Raw genomic sequence first — 21,681 nt, forward strand, 5'->3', positions numbered from 1 at the left:
GGCCCAGCTGCTCCGCGGACCGGGACATGAGCCCGTGTCCCCTGCATCGGCAGGCGGACTCTCAACCACTGCGCCACCAGGGAAGCCCTGTCCCAATCTTTTGAGAATAAGATGGTAGAGGCATTTCTTAACAGAAGCATTGAAGTTACAGAAGGACAAGGTAGAACTGCTTTCTATGATGGGAACTCCTTATGGGCATGGACCATCAATGAAAGATCAAATATGTGCATATCAGATACTTGGCTTGAAAAATCAAAAATCACTCTAAGTATATTAGTGAGGGTAAGCAGTGCTTAACAGTGGTTGTAGGAAAAGAAAAACAGAAAAGAAAGAACAAAGATTTTCCAAGACAGTCTTTAAAGACAACCCCAAGGACTTCACAGAAACTATTTTCTGGAGTTTTAGGTAAAAGTCCACTTTAAAATGACTATAAAGTTTTATGTGTTTAGGTGACTTGGAATCTTTTCTCCCTCAGCACCCATCATGTCTGTACACAGTTGACACTCAATAAATGTCTGTTTAATGAAATGTATGCCATTGAGACAAGCCAACTGCTGTTGCTGCGAGGCCTCACGGGGTGACATTGCTTTATGGGGTCACCAGAATCCAGGAGTAGACCCTTAGCTTTGCGGGTCCAGAAACTCAACTATCATGAGCGCCCCCCAATGTGGTTGTGCTCTAGGAGACTGGTGTCAACTAGTCAGGGTCTTCTCTTCCTATCGGAAATACTATGTGGAAAACAAAATTATTATTCAGTGTTTCCTTGGCAAGCATGGACTCCGACTAGAGAGAATTAAGTGGATGTTTTCAGCGGCTGGCGTTATCAAGCTCAAATAGTCTGATGCATCTGACTTTACTACAGAGCACTGTGCCTGGTGAACAAGCCAGAATGCTCATATCAGCTGCTAAGATATACCCGTCCCCTGACAGAGCTATGAACATACTGAGAAATGCTTAGCTGGGCATTTTAAGGTACTGACTCTGTGAAGGCCCAGTTTTAAAGAGGAAAATATAGGCAGAGGGGAGGGAAGAGGCCCTCACCTACCAGTCAACCACCACTTTCTTTCCAACTGCCCTTCCCTAGATTCCTAATGCATTTTTCTTTCCTCTATAAAATTTCCTCAACTACATATTTTGAGAGCCATATTTATAATGTCATATTCCCTGAGGCCATATAACCTGACCATTTTGTTTAATTTAGGTGTCTCCAAAATTCTCCATACCACCCCTTTTAAATTTATTGCTTAGGATGTGTTGGCCAATGTCACTCATTACATATTGGTTTGATACAATTTCATTCTTGAAGATTAAACTTTACTACTACTTTTTAAGATATCACTACATACTGACCACAGAACAAAATATTAAGACAACCTGCGAGTTTAAGTTAGTATTAATCTTAAAAAAATAAAAATAAAAGTGATCTTTGCATTAACATAAATGCAAGGTTCAGAGTAAAGGAGTTGTCAAAGCATAATCTTCAAAAGTTGAAAATATGACTTTTTTATAAATATAGAATGGACGCCTGTCAAATATTTATTTAACTGAATAATGAGGGAGCCAGCAGGATGGTAAAGATGGTTTCGAGGAATGATAGAAATAGGGGTTATTTGGTCCATCAGAAAAACATACCGAAATAAGTTTGCTGAGTTAGAGACGAAACCAGCTAATTTCTGCAGGGTAATAAAACCATAACCTTTGTGATTGTTCTTCTACTAGATAGAAATTATTTCCATCTCTACTGGACAAAGCTTTGTAAGTTAACATGTAATTTCATAGTCTGGGCCCTAATCACTAGTAAGTAGAAGTCAAACAAAGGTATATCCCTCTAGGAAATTAAATAAGTAATCCTTGGATTGGCCCGTTAGACAAATCTCCAGGGTGACTTTGAAAGGACATGCGGTCCTCATTTGGCCTTATTTCCAAGTTTTGGTCAATTTTTATTAAGCAAGTGCTGTGGACTCTTAAATTCATCTGGATAAGATGATGTCTAAAGGAAGGCTCGGGGCTTCCCTAGTGGCGCAGTTGTTGAGAGTCCACCTGCCGATGCAGGGGACGCGGGTTCGTGCCCCGCTCCGGGAGGATCCCACATGCCGCAGAGCGGCTGGGCCCGTGAGCCATGGCCACTGAGCCTGCCCGTCTGGAGCCTGTGCTCCGCAACGGGAGAGGCCACAACAGTGAGAGGCCTGTGTACCACAAAAAAAAATAATAATAAAATTAAATAAATAAAAGGCGGCTCAGAACAGCCCTTCCCCACCAGGAGGAACAGTGGGAGGGCCTGAGGACTTTTAGCCTGGACAAGACTTAGTATGGGGACCCAAATGCTCACTGCAGCATTACTCTTAAACTACAGGCCTGAGGAAATAGTTTAAGAGTGCAGAGATTTTATGTACACCATCCAAAAGCAGCAGCTAAAAGGCCGTCACAAGAAAGGAGGGGTGAGATGTGTCTTAAGTTGCTGCAAGGGGAAGACAGGGCATCAGTGGAAGTGGTTTGGGCTCAGATTGAGAAAGAGCTTCCCACCGTGAAAGAACATCAGCCGGGCAGTGTGTGCCTTGAGAGCAGGAACAGGTGTCTGTCTGCAGGTTCTCTGGCAAAGGCGTGGCCATCACAGCCTCACATCAGGAGCAAGTGAGGGAGACAGAGGAGGGTCACGTTTCAGATGAGGACTGGACCAGCCTCAACTAAGATCCTTTACAAAACTGAGATTCTGTTATTTTGTGAAAATTGAGTTATTGCTGTTTAATTAAAAAACAAGAAGCACCATTTCCAAGGCTCAACATTTAATATCCTGGAGACAGAAGCCTTATGTTAGTTTTAGTAGCTGTGTGATCACAATAGTTATTGCCGCGAAGCCTTTTGATAATTTTTTCTCCTTTTAAAAATTGATAATTTACTTCAGTTTTACCTTTTTTACAAGCTCTACTCCCGAGAGAAGCGCATTCACAGTTTTGTTGTTGATTTTGTTGTTATTTGGGGGGGTGATGCTGGTTTGTATTTTAATGTGACTAAATCTCAGTGTCTCAGGTTTGACACTTTTTTTTCCTTTCCACTAAAGTCATTGAAATATATTCACCTGGTCGTTCACATCAGAGGTGTAAATGGGTTTTCTAAAGGTTTTTAAGAGATAATCAAAGTCAGACGCTTTGTGACTTAACTTCTTCAGGTGTTGCAAAAAGAAAGCTTAACACGTCGTCTCAATTGCAAGGATGCTAAAACTATGCTTGACCTTGAATCTGCAAGGAGTTGGGTAACATCTTTTGCTAGAAGTGCCCATCTACCACTTGTTTGTTTTTAACCATCTGTATAGAATTTACTTGGGAAAGAGAAAGGAGAAGGAATCAGATATATTCAAGAGCAAATAGCGTGTTTATTTGATTTTCCAGCTTCCAGTGACTATTGCAGTTACAGTTTAACTTTTTAGTTTACCCTTTTTACCATTGATATTTGCCATGGATATTTGCAAAAATGCGACTTTAAAAAAATGTATCAGCCATGTCACACAAAGGCTTATATCTCAATTTGTTTCATGTCATCAAAAAGACATACTGAGTTTGAAGCTCCTCTTAGGTTTACTCTTAAAATATAAACCTGGGGAAATAGTGTAAGATTGCAAAGATTTTGTTTACACAATTCAGGATCACAGGCTCTGGAGTCAGGGAGATAGAGATTGAATTCCTGGCATTGCCTTTTCCTGTCACTCAGTGTCTCTGAGACTCAGTTTCCTTCCCTAATAGATGGGGATAATATCAGTACCTACTGTATAGTGTTGTAAGGATTACGTAAGATAACACACAGAAAGTCCTTAGTGTGTCATCTAATACAAGTACTCCATAAATATTAGCTATTATTATTTTATAATAATTAGAACAACTTCACCAAAACTTAATTATGGTGCTCTTGTCAGGATTAACGGCACCATGGCTGACTCATTTCCTAATACAATTGAAAAGCAACTTTCAGCTTTGTGCAACAATTCATTCTTAGTTAATGAACTTGAACAGCCATTCTTGAGAAAATAATGAGGAATTGTGCATCTAGAATTAGAAGATACATCCTATTCACTAGGAAACGTAATGTCTTAGCAACAAATGTCGTAAGTCCTCGTAAGAACTGTTGTGTGTTGGTGACCATACACTTGAAATATTCAAGCAGGAAAATCTGGAGATAACAGTGCTCTCCTTCCAGAACGAGAGCATCTCTAAGAATTGGTGATCAGCTGGAAGCCAAGGTCATATAGCAACTAGTCATGACATACATGTCCTTAGCAGAACTCTGTAGGAAGCTGTACTGGTTGTTAATCTGCTACCCAGAGACCAGTGCTGCACTGGGGTCAGTTCAGGATTTGGAGCTGGACAAAGCAGGCTCTAGTCTAAGCTTTGACATTTGTTTCCTGTGTGATTTTGGGCTGGTTGCTTGGCTTTTCTGAACCTGTTTCGTCATCCATAAAGTGGGGCTATTATGGAAACCAACTATTTCAGTAGAGGAAGGTCAAATTTTTAAATGTACATAAAAGTACTGAAGCAAAATACCATTAGTAGTACTGGTATTATTACTAATACTGTTACTATTCCACTATTGCAAAGGAAAATGAAACGGGCACCAGGAAGAATATGGGTGCCCACGTGTTATATGACACCAGTGTGGGTTCGACCCCTCTAATACAAGACAGATGTTCCCAGAGTGGTGACAATGCTCAACCTTCTTCCTGGGGGAAAACTCTTATCCTATCACAGATATCATACTGTTTCTCAGAAGTGTTATTGAAATTCCATAATTCACATTAATATAAGTTTCTATTTTCTTTTATCTGAATTTAGATGAACTGATAGATAACAAGGGTAAAAGTGGCTAGGTTAGAAGCAAAGTCAAATTCATTTTCCATTTACTAAATTATTTTACTAACTCATTATACCCCCCCTTTAACATTGGGTTGGCCAAAAAGTGCCTTCGGTTTTTTAAGTAAAAATAAAAGACACGTTTCTCATTTTCACCAAGAACTTTATTGAACAACATATTCACCCTTTTGTTCCACTACCTTCTGCCATTTTTCAGGCAACTTCATAATTCCGTCTGCCTCAAACTTTTTATCTTTTTGAGCAAAGAACTGTTCCAGGTGCCTTTTACAGTCTCCCAGGGAATTGAACTTTTTTCCATTAAAAGAATTTTGTAAAGACCGAAATCAATGGAAATCCGAAGGTGCAATGTCTGGTGAATATGATAGTTGAATCAGAACTTCCCAGCCAAGCTGTAACAGTTTTTGCCTGGTCATCAAAGAAACATGTGGTCTTGCGTTATCCTGATGGAGGATTATGCGTTTTCTGTTGACTAATTCTGGATGCCTTTTGTGGAGTGTTGCTTTCATTTGGTCTAATTGGAAGCAGTACTTGGTGGAATTAATTGTTTGGTTTTCTGGAAGGAGTTCATAATAGAGGACTACCTTCCAGTCCCACCATATACACAAATCACCTTCTTTGGATGAATACCGGCCTTTGGTGTGGTTGGTGGTTGTTCCTTTCGCTTGCCCCATGATCTCTTCCGTTCCACATTATTGTACAGTATCCACTTTTCATGGCCTGTCACAATTGGTTTTAAAAATAGAACGTTTTCATTATGTTTCAGTAGAGAATTGCATGCGGAAATATGGTCAAGAAGGTTTTTTTTGCTTAACTTACGTGGAACCCAGACATCAAAGCAATGAACATAACCAAGCTGGTGCAAATGATTTTCAATGCTTGATTTGGATATTTTGAGTATGTCGGCTATCTCCCACGTGGTATAACATTGATTGTTCTCAGTTATTGTTTTGATTTGATCGCTATCAACTTCAAGTGGTCTACCCAACTGTGGAGCATCGTCTAGCATGAAGTCTTCAGCACGAAACTTTGCAAACCACTTTTGACACGTTCCATCCACTGCACAAATCTTTCTTTGTGTTCCAGTTGTGTTTTTACCTTTCTTGAAATAATAAAGCGTAATATGAAGAAAATGTTGCTTTTTTTCTTCCGTCTTCAATATTAAAATGGCTACACAAAAATTCACCAATTTAGATGTCTCTTTTAAAATGCATGCTGATGTGACAGCTGTCACAATACAATCTAACAAAATTGTTTCAAATGAAGTTAAAGACAACTAAGTGCTACTAGAGCCATCTTACAAAAAAAAACCAAACGAACTTTTGGCCCACACAATAGTTTGACATGGTTGGAAGGATCAGCTCCAAGCTCCCTCTCCTGGCCTCCAAGGCCTTTGATGATCTGGTATCTGAATCCTCCACTTGATACTTTTTTTCCCTCCCTGCTCAACTTCATAGCTTTGCAAATGCCCTTCCTTCTTCCTGCAATATCCTAACACCCTTTCTACCGGATCACGTTTCATTAGTTCTTCTAATTATTTGGAACCATGCCTGGCATGTAAGTGGATATTCAATAGACATTTAAACAAATTGACTTGAAATCAGATGGCTCCCACCTAGACTGAAACAGCCAGATATTTCCATTTCGACGTGACCTCACAAAGTTCGGAATTCCTCCCAGAGTCTGAATAGATTCCATGTTATTGAAGGACAGTAACTCTTAAAAATTATTTTGCACGTTGAGCTCTTCTAAATGGTGCTGATGAGAACTTGCTTCAGAGGCACCAGTGGAGCTGATAAACCACAATACATGTTTTAATAAGTAGATTTTAAAATATAACACTTGAATAAAGATGTGGTATTCCTTATTGCCAGCTAGCTGTGAAAGTTTGCACAATAAAGAAGCATTTATTCTATTATTTAACAATAAAACAAGTCTGTGTGTGGATATTCACATGTGTATATGCCTAAAAAAGTTGTGGTAGCAATATTCATATAAGGCAAGCCATTCCCTTTGGGCCACATCCAAAAGAATTTAGTTACTGTAATGATAAAAGGGCTTCCATATATTAATACAAAAGGACTTTTTCCCAAAAGTAATGAAGTGGTCCCAGACCTCGATCCTGGGCACAGTATAGTCTCTCTCTGTCTGTCTGTCTATCTCTGTCTCTGTCTCTGTCTCTGTCTCTGTCTCTGTCTCTCTCTCTCTCTCTCTCACACACACACACACACACACACACACACACACACACAGACTCTTTGGAATTTTAAAGTTCCAAGTAGAATTCATTAATAAAAATATGAACTGCTTTTTCTTGTATAAATCATAATAAAGTGTTGAGAGATAAAGGAACAACTAAGGGGGCAAATCATCAGCTGCTGCTGTAAAACCGAGACCTGTCATGTTAACTCCCAACTCAAACACCTAGTTTTAAAGATTTACCTTCAAGAATCCTAAAAGCTTGTATCCTGCCTCATCAACAACAGCCTCAAACTGTTCCCTGTCATCGAAGAAAACAAATCTTTTGCTCCTTCCTGCCTCTGGAGGCAGAGGGACTGAGGTGGTCCTGGGTGGCTGAATTAGATGAAAGACTTGCCTTCCACCATGGAGACATGGAGTCCAATCAAGTGAAATGAGTTTTGAGATCCCAACTCATTTCCTAGGGGAGATCAGTTCACATTACAAAATCATGACATCCCATTCATCACAACTGACGTGGTCTTTGCTCAGGAGAGGACCCCAACTGGGACTAAACCACCTGTCTTCTCTTGAAAAGGGGCACTTTATCCAAGTTAGAGTTGAAAGCCTTGGAGTGAGAAATCTTGCCAGCTTCCACCCAAGTGATGCATATGCAACGTGGAAGGAAACTTAAGCTTAAAAAAGGCAAGACGAGTTTAAGGAAGATTGGTGGTTGTACTTCAAATGATGCCAGATATGAATAATTATACTAGAGATGCTAAGGCATTATGGTCGGGAGAGCCAAGAGTGGGGCTCCCTCTTCTTTATCTCCTAGATTTTATTAAACAGAAATGAGAAGGATAAGCATGTCCATGCATCAGAGTTTAAAATGGCCAAGAAAGTGTCCTGTTTTCCAGGCTGATAAATAATCGTCATCTCTTTCATTTCTTTCAGGGCATCGTTGTAACACCCCTGCTACTGCTGCTTTTTGTGAGTATTTTGATGTTGTTTTTAATATTCTTTATTAAAAGCCATCTACAACCCTTTAAGAAAGGTCTTTAGAAATAAATTGAAATTTGAATCTTGCATCATATTTTGAACTGTTCTTCCAGTTGAGCTGTACCAAGTCATAACATGGAGACACAAAGAATCTCTGTAGTCTCATGGCCCAAGGACAGCAACAGGACCCAGTTCTTGGGCCTCTGACTCCTGGCTAAATCATTAATTATTACAAATTAACGACCTGTGACGTAGGTCAAAAATGTGCTGCACTTTATTTTCTCACTAGTGAGACTGAAGTGATTGCTAGTGAGCGAGGGTTTGATTGAAAGAGCCTTGGTCCAGGGGACCAGACAAAGCTTAGTTTCCTGTGCTGGTACTGATAGGAACTGGCTTCCTCACTTTGGGGAATACTGCCTCGGTGTTTTCATCTGTAAAATGGGAAAAAATAACACCTACCCCAGTCTGTCTCCCAGGGATAATGAAATGTGCTTTAGAAAGGAAAAGTACAAGCTACTGGCAAACCAAGCAAAAATTGTTCTGAAAATAAGAAATGCTAATTAGCTGTCTTATTTCTTTTGGCACTAAGCATATGAGAAATTAGATGAGAGATTATAATAGAAATTAATGTTATCTCATGCTGAGAAAAGCATATGTAACCATGAATGATACCTAAAATATTTTATGAACTGTGCATTTTTCATACACACATCTCCCAAGTATAAATCACTCCACTCATCACTGAAATAGAGTAGGGATGCGTTTCTGGGAGTGAAATTGTAGCTGTTTGACTAGCACTATTTGTCAGTGAATTAAAACTATGGGGCAAATTTATTTAATTATAGGGTAATTACCCAAGTTGAAATTCAATTAGAGTAATAGAATGTGGGACTTCATTTCTTACAAGCTGTGTAGGAAGTGGAGAGGGAGAGATGCCCTACTAAACAGTTGGATTTTGCATCTTTCATGAAAGACATTTCCTTCCAGTAATAACCCTCAGCCTTACCATCCCTTCTGAAATGCTAGCTCCATCCTGACAAGGTGAGGAGAGTCAAATCAGATTGCTTCCCACAGCATCACAAACCTCATTAATTTAGACTCAGCAATTCAGAATTTGCAGGGAGTCAAATTGAAACTGAAGTGAATGTCTCTTTGGGAAAAAAAGACTTGGTTGGTATGTACCTACCTGCTCACCTGCTCACTAGATGTGAGGACCTGGGATCGTCCCTCAGTGTTTTATCCAAGCCTTGGGATCATAATTTCCCAGGAGCAGCACTCAGTGGGCACAGGATGCAGGCCAGCCTGGGGTCCCCCCGGCAGTGAGTCAGAGAAGTAGCGTAGAGCTGGCCATATAGAAAGAGTCCAATAAATGACTACGTAGCCTAGATTTTGTCCATTGCAGAAGAGTAGCATCTCCTACTCAGGGGACTCTTTGAAGAAGATCACGAGAGAAGTCACAGCCACAACTAGGGGGCTAAGACCTAGGTAGCACTTTTTTTTTTTTTTTGCGGTACGTGGGCCTCTCACTGCTGTGGCCTCTCCTGCAGCGGGGCACAGGCTCCGGACGCGCAGGCTTGGTGGCCATGGCTCACGGGCCCAGCCGCTCCGCGACACGTGGGATCTTCCTGGACCGGGTCACGAACCCGTGTCCCCTGCATCGGCAGGTGGACTCTCAACCGCTGCGCCACCAGGGAAGCCCATAGGTAGCACTTTTGAGTATCTCAGAGTCTGGAATCCCTGAGACACTGTTTCAGCTGTGACTAAAGGAACCAGATGCTTACTTTTCTCCCTCTCTTCCCATCTCCATGCCGTAACAAGACATTCCCAGCTGGTTAATATTAATGGCATCATGCAAGCTTGCCTTCCCTCTTAGACCCTAGACTTGTGAGCTTTAGTTGGTTCAACCTTTTTAAATCATCGAGCTACAGGAATAGTGAAAGAAACCCCAAGACCCTCAACTTAAAAGTTTAATGTTTCCCTTTTGAGCCAACTGGGCTGTTCCACTAGGTTCAATGGCACCGTCACACGACATCAATAGTTACTTCTGTGTTACGTGACTTGAAATCGCATGCACAGCATATAATACTTTTTGCCTGTGCATTTTACGAACAATGGGAATTGCTTAAACACTTGGGTGACCAGGCTTCACTTAGCAGGAGAGAAAAGCCTGAGCGACTTATAATATGAACACATGTTATTAAAGATGTAGTGTTTTTCATCAACACCCCTGTTGTGGCTTAAATTGTGATTCTCCAAAAGGTAGGTTGAAGTTCTAATCCCTAGTACATCCGAATGTGACCTTGTTGGAAAATAGGGATGTTGCAGATGTAATTAGTTAAGATGAAGTCATAGTGGTACAGGGTGGGTCCTTAATCCAATATGACTGCTGTCTGTAAAGAATAGGAGTCAGAGAACCACAGGGAGAATGCCACATCACGACGGAGGAAGAGATTAGAGAGACGGGTCTACAGGCCAAGGGACACCAGCGGTTGCCGGCAAACGTCAGAAGCTAGAAGAGACAAGGAAGGATTCTCCTCTAGAGATTTCAGAGGGAGCATGGCCTCGCTTGATTTCAGACTTACAGTTTCCACAACTGTGAAACAATACGTTTCTGTTGTTTTAAGCCACCCAGTTTATGATATTTCATTACAGAAGTCAAAAAGCTAATACAACCCCTGAAAATTGAATTGTCTTTTTTTTTTTAAATCATATCTTGAAAGTGTAAATTTCTGGACAGTCAGGCACAGTAGCTAGTAAAAGCCATTTTTGCTGATGGAATCTCAGTTCCCTGTATTCGTAACATCTTCTCAGAATGTTCCCTTTACCATCTTGCTCCAAATGAAACCTGTCTTCTTATTCATGTTTTTGCTGTTGGCATCTTTCATATCACTGAGCCTTGAAATGGGAGAAGGTGTCTTTCTTGTTGCTCTTTACCAATCCCAGATCACTTCCCATGCCTTCTCCATAAAATCCTCCTATTACCTTTAAAGGTTATGCCAGCACACCTATATTACCTGCTGCCGCTCTTTGTTGTAATTGTCAGTGGAACACCAGGTCACGCTCTAAGAGTCCAGAAAAATGTTAGCACCTTTCCATTGTCTTCTTTTTCACAATACACTTGGATTGATTCTTGGTGTTTTCAGTATTCACATAGTTGACCTTCCCAATACCCTGGCCTCTAAATTCTTGACCCCCTTCACCAGTGAGATTGCCTTCCCCCTCATCTCAGCCAGTCACCCCTGCAGTCAGACCATTGACTTATTATTGCCAATGATAGCATCCTTCCATAATCCTATTTTCAAATATCTTCTCCTACTAGCAGCTGCTATCTTTGTGACTTACTCCCCAGATTAAGAATTCTTCAAACTTGCCAGGAGGGCTCATTTATTTACCTTATCACCTTCAATGCTTCTAACTAATCCACCCTACCCTCACTCACCCTCTTACCCTCAGATTCCATCTGACCTAGCCTAGATCTCATGGTCCATCATTGTAATTACTTTATTACATACACCGTCAACAACCTTGCTCATCTCTTACTGCTTCCTATTTGTCTGGCAAGTGCCAGGTCTGCTTAAATCCAGCTCTACACCTTTCTGTATTTGTACCTGAGCACGCGGGGGCACCCACTCTCATGCTGACTGATCTCATTCGAAATTCATGACAACTAATTGTAAATGAGCCTGGCAATCCTACTCCCTTCCCCAAACTGATGCACATCCCCAATCTCTAGAGAATCACACCTTCTCCTTGCTTCTCAAATCTCCAGTGCCTCTTCTCTTTTTTTCATCTTAACTGATGCAGAAAGGAAACTAGATGATGAGGAAGTCAGAAGCAATCAGAGAAATTTACAAAATCCCGCCTACTTGCTATATTTTTCACCTCTCTCCTCCTTCCGTAGGTAAACTATCTTTGCTCCCATCTAAGGCCAGTCCCTCCAGGTGTGCCATCCCTTATTGCCTACTTAACAATAGGAGCCACACACATTTCCCTCTTTCTCCTATGTCATTAAATTTTCTATCTCTGCTGGATCATTTCTGTCAGCATGTAAGCATTCTGTAATATTACACATCTTAAAAATTAAATTTCACCTTATCCTACCTGTAGTCCATTTCTGTGCACTCTTTTACGGCACAGTTCCTCCAAAAAGTTATTTTAACTTATTCATCACTCATTCAGTAATATGTATTGAGTTCTTCCAATATACCAGTCACTTTCCGGGGTGCCAAGGATATAGCAGTGAGCAAAACAGATACATCTTTGCTCTAATGGAGGTTATATACTAGTGGAAAGAAGCAACCAACAAATAAGTAAAAATATATTGTGTAAGATGGGTGCTAAAGAAAAAATAAAGTAAGGAAGGGAAGTGGGTTGGGAGGTTGGACTCACTGAGAAACAATATTTGAGCAAAGGCTTAGAGGAGATACCACCAGAAAGTGAGCTTTCTGGTGGTAGAATGTTCCAGGTGGAAGGAACAACAAGTGCAAAGGTCCTGAGAGTGTGCTTGGTGCCTAAGGAACAGCAAGGAGGCCAGCGTGGCTGGAATGGAGTGAGCAAGGGGAGAGTAGATGGGGATGAGGTCAGAGACATAGCAGAGGCCAAATGATAGAGGACCTTAAAGTCCTTTGTACAGATTTTGAATTGTAATTCAAGAGAGACAGGAGACGATTGAAAGAGTTTTGATCAAGGGAATGGCATGTTCTGACATTCCCTTTAAAAGGGTGACTCTGGATGCTAGGTTGAGAGTAGATTGCTAAGGGGATCATGGTGGAGACAGGAAGACCAGTTAGAAAGCTAGTGCAAGAGATGCCGTTAGCTTGGGCCAGCGTGGTTGAATAAATCTGGTGGGAGGTAGTTCTTTATTTTCTTGGAAGAACTGAGAGATTGAATGAAAATTATGAGGGAAAGATAAGAATCAAGGATGACTCCACACCTGTGCAACTTGAAGTATGGAATTGCCACTTACTAAGATAGGGAAGGCTGTAGGGTCGAACAAGTTGATGGAACTCACAACAGATTCAGTCTTGGACATGTCTGGATTAAGATGCCTTTCAGACATCTAAGTAGAGAAGTCAAGTAAGCAGTTGACTATATGTCTGGAATTCAGGAGAAAGGGTCTGGACTTTCTGTGTGTATGTATCTCTAGAGATACACATTTGGGAGAGCTCAGCGTAGAGATGGATTTTGAGTTAGACTGGACGAGATCACCAAAAGAGAATAAAGAAGGAGAGGTATCAGTGGACTGAATTTGGGGCATTCTAACATTAAGAGGTCAGCAAAGAAGACCAAGGATATCCAGTTTGCTTAGGAAGAGCACCAAGAGATTTTAATGTCCTAGAAGCCTAGCAGAGAATGTGTTTCAGAGAGGGGATCATGGTCAGCTACTTCAAATGCTGGTAATAATTCGGATAAAATGAAGTCCAACAATTGGCCATTGATTGTAACGAGATGGAGGCCACTGGAGACCTTAATAAGAGCTATTTCAGCAGAGTTTTGGAGGTGAAAGCCTTATTGAAGTTGGTTCAAGAATAAATGAAGAAAGAAGAGTTAAAGACAGAGTTCATTTTGCTGTAAAGTGTGCAGAAAATGGGAGAGCAACAAAGTTAATGAAGGACCGAGAGAGGATTCTTTTTTAAGTTGGGAAAATTATTAGCATATTTGTATCGATAGATTAATCCAGTTAGAGAAGGATAATTTGATACAGAAAAAAGAGGGGAGAATTTGTGGACCCATGTCCTTGAGTAGGAGAAAGGGATGAGTTCTAGTGTGTAAAGGGAGTATGGCCTCCTAAGCACAGATAGTTCATCCAGAGTCACGGAAGGGAAGCCATGGGATATAGGCAGGGATGCAAGTAAATTGGATGATGTAATTATAGGAGCTTGTTAAGTTCTCCTCTGGTTCTGTTTTCTCAGTGAAGTGGCAAGCAAGGTTAGGGGTAGAGGACAAGAAAAGGCAAGGAGGTGTTGGAGATTTGATGAGAAAGGCAAAGACATGAAGCAGTCATACGTCAGAGTGAATGGAATGGGCAAATGCAGGGCTATGGTCCAGCAGCACCGAGGACCATCCTGAGTCTTTACACTTGGCATTGGCTCAGCCTGGATTCTCCCCACCCCGGATAGCCACACGGCTCCCTCCTTCACTTTCATCAGGTCTCTGGTCCGATGTCATTTTAGAGGAGAAGAATAATATATTCCATCACTCTCTCCCCACCTACCATTCTTAATTGTTCCTCTTTAGTACTTATCACGTGACATCTTAATCACTGGTTAATTTGTTTATTATCCATCTTCCCTAACTAGAGCAAAGCATTACAAGATAGCAGAGACTTTATGTTTTGGTCACTGCTAAAACCCCACTGCTCAACGTAATGCCTGGCTATGGAAGCCACTTGAAAGCATTTTTGAATGGATGCTTGGTTAAGAAAAACTGTTTCTGTTCTCACAGTACTTCTAACACCAAAGGTGTGGGTTTTCGATGCCAAGGGATCCTCCAGTTCTCTGCAAATACCAACCGGGTATTCTACAATTTAATTCATTTTGACACTAACTTCCCAGAGTTAATGCAGACCCCACAGGTGGAGGGCTCAGTCTCCCAAGATTGCCTCTCACTTCAGGTGCCAATCAGAAGTAGTGGTTTCCAGGTTACCCACACTTCTGTCTGACTTCGCTACAAATCAGGGGGCTCCCACAACCCCCTCCTCAGGTCCAATAATTTGCTACCACTGTTCACAGAACCCAGTGAAACACTTTATTTATTATTACTGATTAATTATAAAGGAAACAAACAAACAGCCAGATGAAGAGGTACATAGAGCAAGGTCCAGAACGGTCCCAAGGGCAGGAGTTTCTGTCCCATGGAGTTTGGGGTGTGCCCCCCACCCTGCATATGGGTGCATTCACCAACCCGGAAGCTCTCTGAACCCTTCTGTGCCAGGTACTGGGGACAAAACCCAAATAATGTAACAAAAGACACTCTTATCATCCCATCCCTCAGGAAGTTCTGAGGGTTTTAGAAGCTCTGTGCTAGGAATTGGGAACAAAGACCAAATATATATTTCTTACTGTATCACTACATCACAGTTGGACAGGTGGACAGGTGCCTCTGTTCAAAGAGTCGGGCTAGGACCACTTTTAAGACTCGTATGTCCTTATCACATGCTCTACCTTCAGGGCCACATTCCTTATTGTAAAGCCATTTTGAAGGGACCAACTTCACTCTCCTCACAGTCTGTTGTGCAGGGGTGGCATGGTACAGGGAGAAAGCATCCCGTTTTGGTTCAGTCTGCAGCCAGTATTTGTTGTGAACAGTGGATTTTCTTTTACCCTTCTTAGCCTCGGTTTTTACCTCTGTAAAGTGAGAATTATGATAAGATGAAATGAGTTCATTTATGGGTAAGCCTGTTGTAAACTGTAAGGAACCAGCAAATGCTAGTTATTTAAATTTGACACTTTATAAAGGAAAATAGAAAATAATGCCAGGAAGGATGTCAAGGTTTTGCAAAAGCACCTATCTGATAAAATGCAGCGATGGCCCAGCTAGTCCAGACCTTAAAGATGAGCTGAGTCTTAAAACTTTAAGATTCTATAATCATCTATAATCTTATAAACTTGTATATAAATGAATCCAATATTTACCATGGCTGGCAATGAGTGCAGTGAAACTTCCTGAAATAGCACCATTAACTCCTAAGGCTCAAAGTGCTTTTTACATATATCACCTCAATTTTCTTGATAACATACCTTTGCTATTGGCAGGGGCAGAAATTATTGTCTTTATTTTGTTAGTGGATGTGTATCAGACCACGAAGTTCCAATCTGTAAGGTAGATAAAGGCCTTGTCTAGCTAAAAACTATACTTATAAGTTCATTACTTGAAATTCCATGTGAATTGTCCTTCTGAAACAGTGTTCCCAGTGGTAAGCAGCCACTAGATTTTGTCCGCCTGGGCCAGGAACCATGAATATCTTATTCATTAACTTATCTCTGGTGCCAAATATTCAATAAATGTTGCAAGGAGGGGAATAGAAAGATGGGTGAACAATGGTTAGAATGATTCAAATGATAAATTAGTGGCTCGAAGGTTAGGATTCCAGCCTGAGCCATAAAATTTTACTTTATATTTGCTATGACAAATAACTTACAATTTTTTTCAATAATAGTAAAACATCCATTCTTTTATTCAGTGTTTGGGTGCCTACTGTGCACTGTGAATATTACAACGATCAGTCTGACATCGATCCTTCCCTCAAAGAATTTATGATTTAACAGAGAAAATAGAATATATTCACAGATAATTAAAATCCAAGGTAGAAATTGTATCACAAGTATCATAATATTTCAAAGGAGATTACTGAAAAAGAAAACATTTTATTTAATAGGAGAAGTGAGTTTTTTTACAATAATTTTTTACTGAAAGAAGCTTTTTTAAAAAATATATTCAAGTATAGTTGATTTATGTTAATTTCTGCTGTACGGCAAAGTGATTCAGTTATATACATACACACACACACACACATATTCTTTTTCATATTCTTTTCCATTATGGCTTATCACAGGATATTGAATGTAGTTCCCTGTGTGTGTAGGACCTTGTTGTTTATCCCTTCTATATGTAATAGTTTGCGTCTGCTGACCCCAAACTCCCAATCCGTCCCTCTCCCTCCTCCCCTTCCCCCTTGGCAACCACAAGTCTCTTCTCTATTGTCTGTGAGTCTGTTTCTGTTTCGTAGATAAATTCCTTTGTGTCATATTTTAGATTCCACATATAAGTGATATCTTACGGTATTTGTCTTTGTCTGACTTACTTCACTTAGTATAATAATCTCTAGGTCCATCCATGTTGCTGCAAATGGCATTATTTCATTTTTATGCCTGAGCAATATTCCTTTGTATTTATGTACCACATCTTCTCTATCCATTCATCTGTTGATGGACATTTAGGTTGCTTCCATGTCTTGGCTATTGTAAATAGTGCTGCTATGAACTGGGGTGCATGTATCTTTTCCAATGAGAGTTTTTGTCTTTTCTGGATATATGCCCGGGAGTGGGATTGCTGGATCATATGTCAACTCTATTTTTAGTTTTTTAAGGAACCTCCATACTGTTCTCCACAGTGGCTGTACCAATTTACATTCCCACCAACAGTGTAGCAGAGCTCCCTTTTGAAAGAAAACTTTTAATTTGAGGAAAACTTTTAATTTGAGAGGTAGATGGAAACTTCTAATATTTCTCCAGGGATCTCCTACTTACTTCAAGTTTTTTTCATGTGCGTGGTTCTGATTCTCGTTCATATCTAATATCACTTAAAACTTGCAGATCTTTCCTTTCCTCTGATGTGGTTTCTCACTAACACTCTGTTTACCGACCATTATTACAGTTTTTATTCAGCAGCAAATAATAGAGAAGACTGAAAGAGAGAGACTTGGAAACTTGAAATGGAGTGTTGTGGGTAGTGAAGATGCGGAGGCCCTGGTGCTGAGTCAAGCACTTAGGCTGTGAGGTCCGGGACAGTCCATTGGGCAGCGTGAAGCTGCTGCCTTTGTAGACCCCTGTCCCCCCAGGTCTCCTTAGCAGCTCCCTCACACCTTCTTCCCAACTACATCTTGGCGACTGTGCAGAATGAAAGGAAGCAACGTCTAAACTTCTCTCTTACTCCCTCTAAAGTTAAGACAAAGAAGGTAAGATAACCATGTTCACACTGTGGAACAGGTCAGTCTAATTCTACGCAATTATGACCTAAGGAAACCAGATATTAGCTGGTATTGTCATGGCCTCAAGCCCCATAATTCTGTAGACCACCACTTTTATTTAAATAAGTTCCTGCGTGGCAGGGGAGAGTCAGTAGTGCTTTGAGCTTGTGCCATTGGAACGACAAATCAAGGCCTCACTTCCGCCCCAGCCACCTCAGCTCAACATCAAGACCCCTGGAAACACCAAGGGCGGAAACTTGGACCGCTGCTGAAAGTCATGTTCTCAGAGTTACAGATCAGCCCATCTTCATATATGGGGATGGTCACATCAGTCGCTTAGGATATTTAATAAACATTCACCCTCATGCTTACCCATTCAATAGTAATGTAAGCGCCCCTTAAGTAAGTGGGAGCACCACCAGCTCTGCTGTTATATCAATTGATTTTATATGACTTGATTTCTTAGAAACCTGGCCCCTCATCAAGTAGATATTTAGAAGGCATTGTGATACTTGGACATATATACACACATGTGCGCAACACGCAGACATGTACGTGCACCCCCATGCATGCACGCCAGGCCCTGTTTCTAGGCTAACTGTATGCTCCATTCGTCTGACTGTCTCTTCTGTTACTTTCCATTTTAGCAGTTCTTAAATCCAATCAGCTTGAATTCTCAGGACACTTTAAAAGAAACCTTGTTTTTCCAGAAGGGGAGGGGGACGGTGGGGAGAGGGGGAGAATAATTTTTATTGAGTAGGTATAATGGGTACTCTATGCATATTCCCATGTGAGTAGCATGAGTACCTTTAGAGGTAGGTATCATCCTCACTTATATGAGAAAACTTAGGTTCAAAGACTAGTCAAGAACACGGGGCGCTTTCAGGCAGCGTTCCTTCCAGGTTTTGCTTACAAAGCACGCCTCCTAGGAGACAGGTGATTTTAAGACATTTTATCAGCACTCAGTTACCACTTCCTGGACGTATATATTTTAGGTAACATAGGAAAGATAAACAGAATAAGGCATAAATATTGCCTTGAAGAAACTTAAACCTCCTGTAGGTAAAGAAGAATAGACTATGGAAGAATTTTAGAGGAAAAATTAACTACTAAACTATGTGATTCAGACTGAATTTCATAGGAGTTCACAGAAGAGCGAGGTCAGGGTCGGGCAGAGATGTCAGTGGCAGCTTCCAAGGCTACTGTCATCATTAGTTTCTCTAGTAATTGGCTACCTGTGATAGAAAGTCCTTCAACTTTTGGTCCCATCAATAAAAACAAAAACAACAAATACAGACATTAGTGTCATGTACAGTACTCTGATTTTTTGTAGTATGTTCCCAATGATGGTTGTATAACTGATGGTCACATGCATGTGCGATGTATAAGATGATGATAAAACATAAAGCACTTGAAGAGAAACGATCCCATTGATTGCCTCAGTTGTTCCACACGGAGCCGGGCACTCCACCATGTGCCCAGGAGCGTTTGTTCCTAAAGCAAGGAAGACGGATCTCATCTCCTCGAGCCTGAGAGCAGCTTATCTTCTGACTGTGTGTATAAATCACGCAGGGATGCTTCTCACGCATGGCGAATTTTGTAACGCAGAATAATCTGTGGAGTCTTTTGTAAATGCTCTTCCCGGGGCTCCCCCAGACCTTGTTGAAATAATGGGGAAGCAGGGGAGCACCCGGTAAGCCACTTTCAAATGCTCCAGAAGCAACATTGATAAACTCCCCCCACCCCCATCCCCCTTCAAGGACCATTGACCCGGAGAGGCCGAGTCCACTGCCGCTCTGGGACTTAGCAGACTTATCTGAAGGGATGAGCTCAGGTGCAGCGCTGTCCTAGCCAGGCTTCTCCCTGCACCTTGGTCCCCGCTCCAACACCAGCGGCTGCTCCCCAAGTGGTTATGATCTGGCTGAAGTGAGAAGGACACTGCTTCCTTACACCACCCTTGCCTGTTGGTCCCTCTTCTGGAGGAACTTAAAACTTTGTCTCCTTAAGGGACAATTAGCAACAGCAGGTTCTGTGGTTCCTGAACCAAACTCAGGATTGACAAGACCGAATCCTGTGGTCAGGGAATAACGGACAAAGCTTGTTTCTAGATGCCTCTGCATATCTCTGCCTCTAGCCAGCCATGTCCTGGAAGCCCAGCTTTCCTCTGCGGGCGATAAGCTGATTTACAGTTCATTCGGGCACAGTTCATTTGGGCACATTTCGCTACAATTCTTGTGTTGTTTGAATAAACAGAACTTAAACTTGTACGTCGTTTCCATCAGTTATTGGAAGGTAATCTTTTCATCTTACCTTTTAAATCAGCAGATAACAAAAAGAAATGTTTTACGTATTTTTTTAATCTTTAAAAAAATCATTTAAAACCTATTTTGTTCTTTGTTGCTCAGAGAAGGAAAAATACCATGCATCTAGATATATAAATAATAAATAAAAGGGATCATTTCCTCAACTACCTATACACATTCCATGCCGTAACCCATCTCTAGTTTGATACATGCAGCCAAATCAATGTGGCTTTTTAACAACCATATTCTTAATTTTCATAAAAATGGCAGTCATTTTTCCACTGAGCCTGTCAGCCTGGTATACCTTTGAGTCATTGATTTTGTGTAAGTAATCAGTTCAGTTCGCATGGAATGAAAGACACACTGGACTATAGATTCTGGGGAAAGACGGGACTGTAGAAGGGCTCAGGGGATCAAGGCCTAGGGACACTCTCCCTTCTTACGTCTGAATGCCTTGTCTTTGTGACGGGAAGGGGATAGTGTTTATGAACATCCATAATGTCTGTGTGTGGGTACAAGAAAGTTAGATCCAATAGTAAGCAAGTCCCCTCCTTCTTTCCCTCACCTGGGGCTGGGCTCTGGGTAATGTTGGTGAAGGGCCAGAACTGGGCCGGAAGGGAACTCATCCTGCTTTCTATATGGGTCTGAAGTGGCTTCTTCCTGATTTCCTCGCAAAGGAGATTTAACATTCTTTACTCTACAGTATAAACTATAAATATCTATTCTTATTTTTCTCTGAATGTGGGACTCATGAAAGCAAAGACCAATCATCAAGGGTGAATTATATAATACAATAATGTTTTAATAGCTGAGAAGGGACACAAATAGTTGCAGCGCCTGTGGCTAATGGATTTCCCTGGTAGGAGATAAAAGGCTGATTACACAGAGAGCAAGTGAGGACCTGGTGCGTTAATGACGATTTACAGGTCAGCTCACTTACAGGAGTGATTTAAAACGCACCATCTGTTTTCTAACTGTAGGCTGATAACTGTGATTTTACAGACGGTCAGTGTGTCTTCATCAAGAATTTACTTACTTGTCTTTCTGAGTCTGCTTAGTGTGGCCCTGTAAAATTTCACTGACTGGACGCCCCCAGATTCTTTCCAAATCAAACAATTTCTAAGTTGAATGGATCGACAGCAGCCAATCTTGCTTCGTTTGACTCAGCCTTTCTCTGCCAGGTTAGAAAATGAAATCCTAATGCTCTAAAGCAGGCCTTGTATGTACTGGATTAACTTCTTTCTGACACATCTACCCTGGTACTAGTGATGTGCCATCCTTGAGGGAGTTAAGAAAAGAGTTACTCAGATAATTTTCGGTGTCCTGTGGTTCACATCCAGAAACCCAGGTGAGAAAGGCTGCACCGTCATCCACTGCTTATCCAGTTTCCTCCCATCCCCTTTTTTTCTTTTTTCCCCTCTTTTTTTTTTTTTGTGGTACGCGGGCCTCTCACTGTTGTGGCCTCTCCCGTTGCGGAGCACAGGCTCCGGACGCGCAGGCTCAGCGGCCATGGCTCACGGGCCCAGCCGCTCTGCGGCATGTGGGATCTTCCCGGACCAGGGCACGAACCCGCTTCCCCTGCATCGGCAGGCGGACTCTCAACCGCTGTGCCACCAGGGAAGCCCTCCCTCTGTCTTTTTGCTTCTGCCCTCCAGCT

General features: G+C 41.4%; 1 protein-coding gene across 2 annotated transcripts in view; it reads left to right on the forward strand.

The window, feature by feature from the left end:
• The window catches only part of SLC10A7 (solute carrier family 10 member 7), a 250,750-nt gene that overhangs the window by 165,452 nt on the left and 63,617 nt on the right, over nt 1-21,681 (forward strand). For both annotated transcript variants that reach the window (XM_024736219.1, XM_024736220.1), the window contains one exon: nt 7,989-8,024. In XM_024736219.1, the coding sequence (XP_024591987.1) occupies nt 7,989-8,024 (36 nt within the window). The remainder of the gene's footprint in view (nt 1-7,988; nt 8,025-21,681) is intronic.

This window comes from Neophocaena asiaeorientalis, unplaced genomic scaffold, assembly GCF_003031525.2.
Source record: "Neophocaena asiaeorientalis asiaeorientalis breed wild unplaced genomic scaffold, Neophocaena_asiaeorientalis_V1.1 scaffold7, whole genome shotgun sequence".
NCBI classification, from domain to species: Eukaryota; Metazoa; Chordata; class Mammalia; order Artiodactyla; family Phocoenidae; genus Neophocaena; species Neophocaena asiaeorientalis.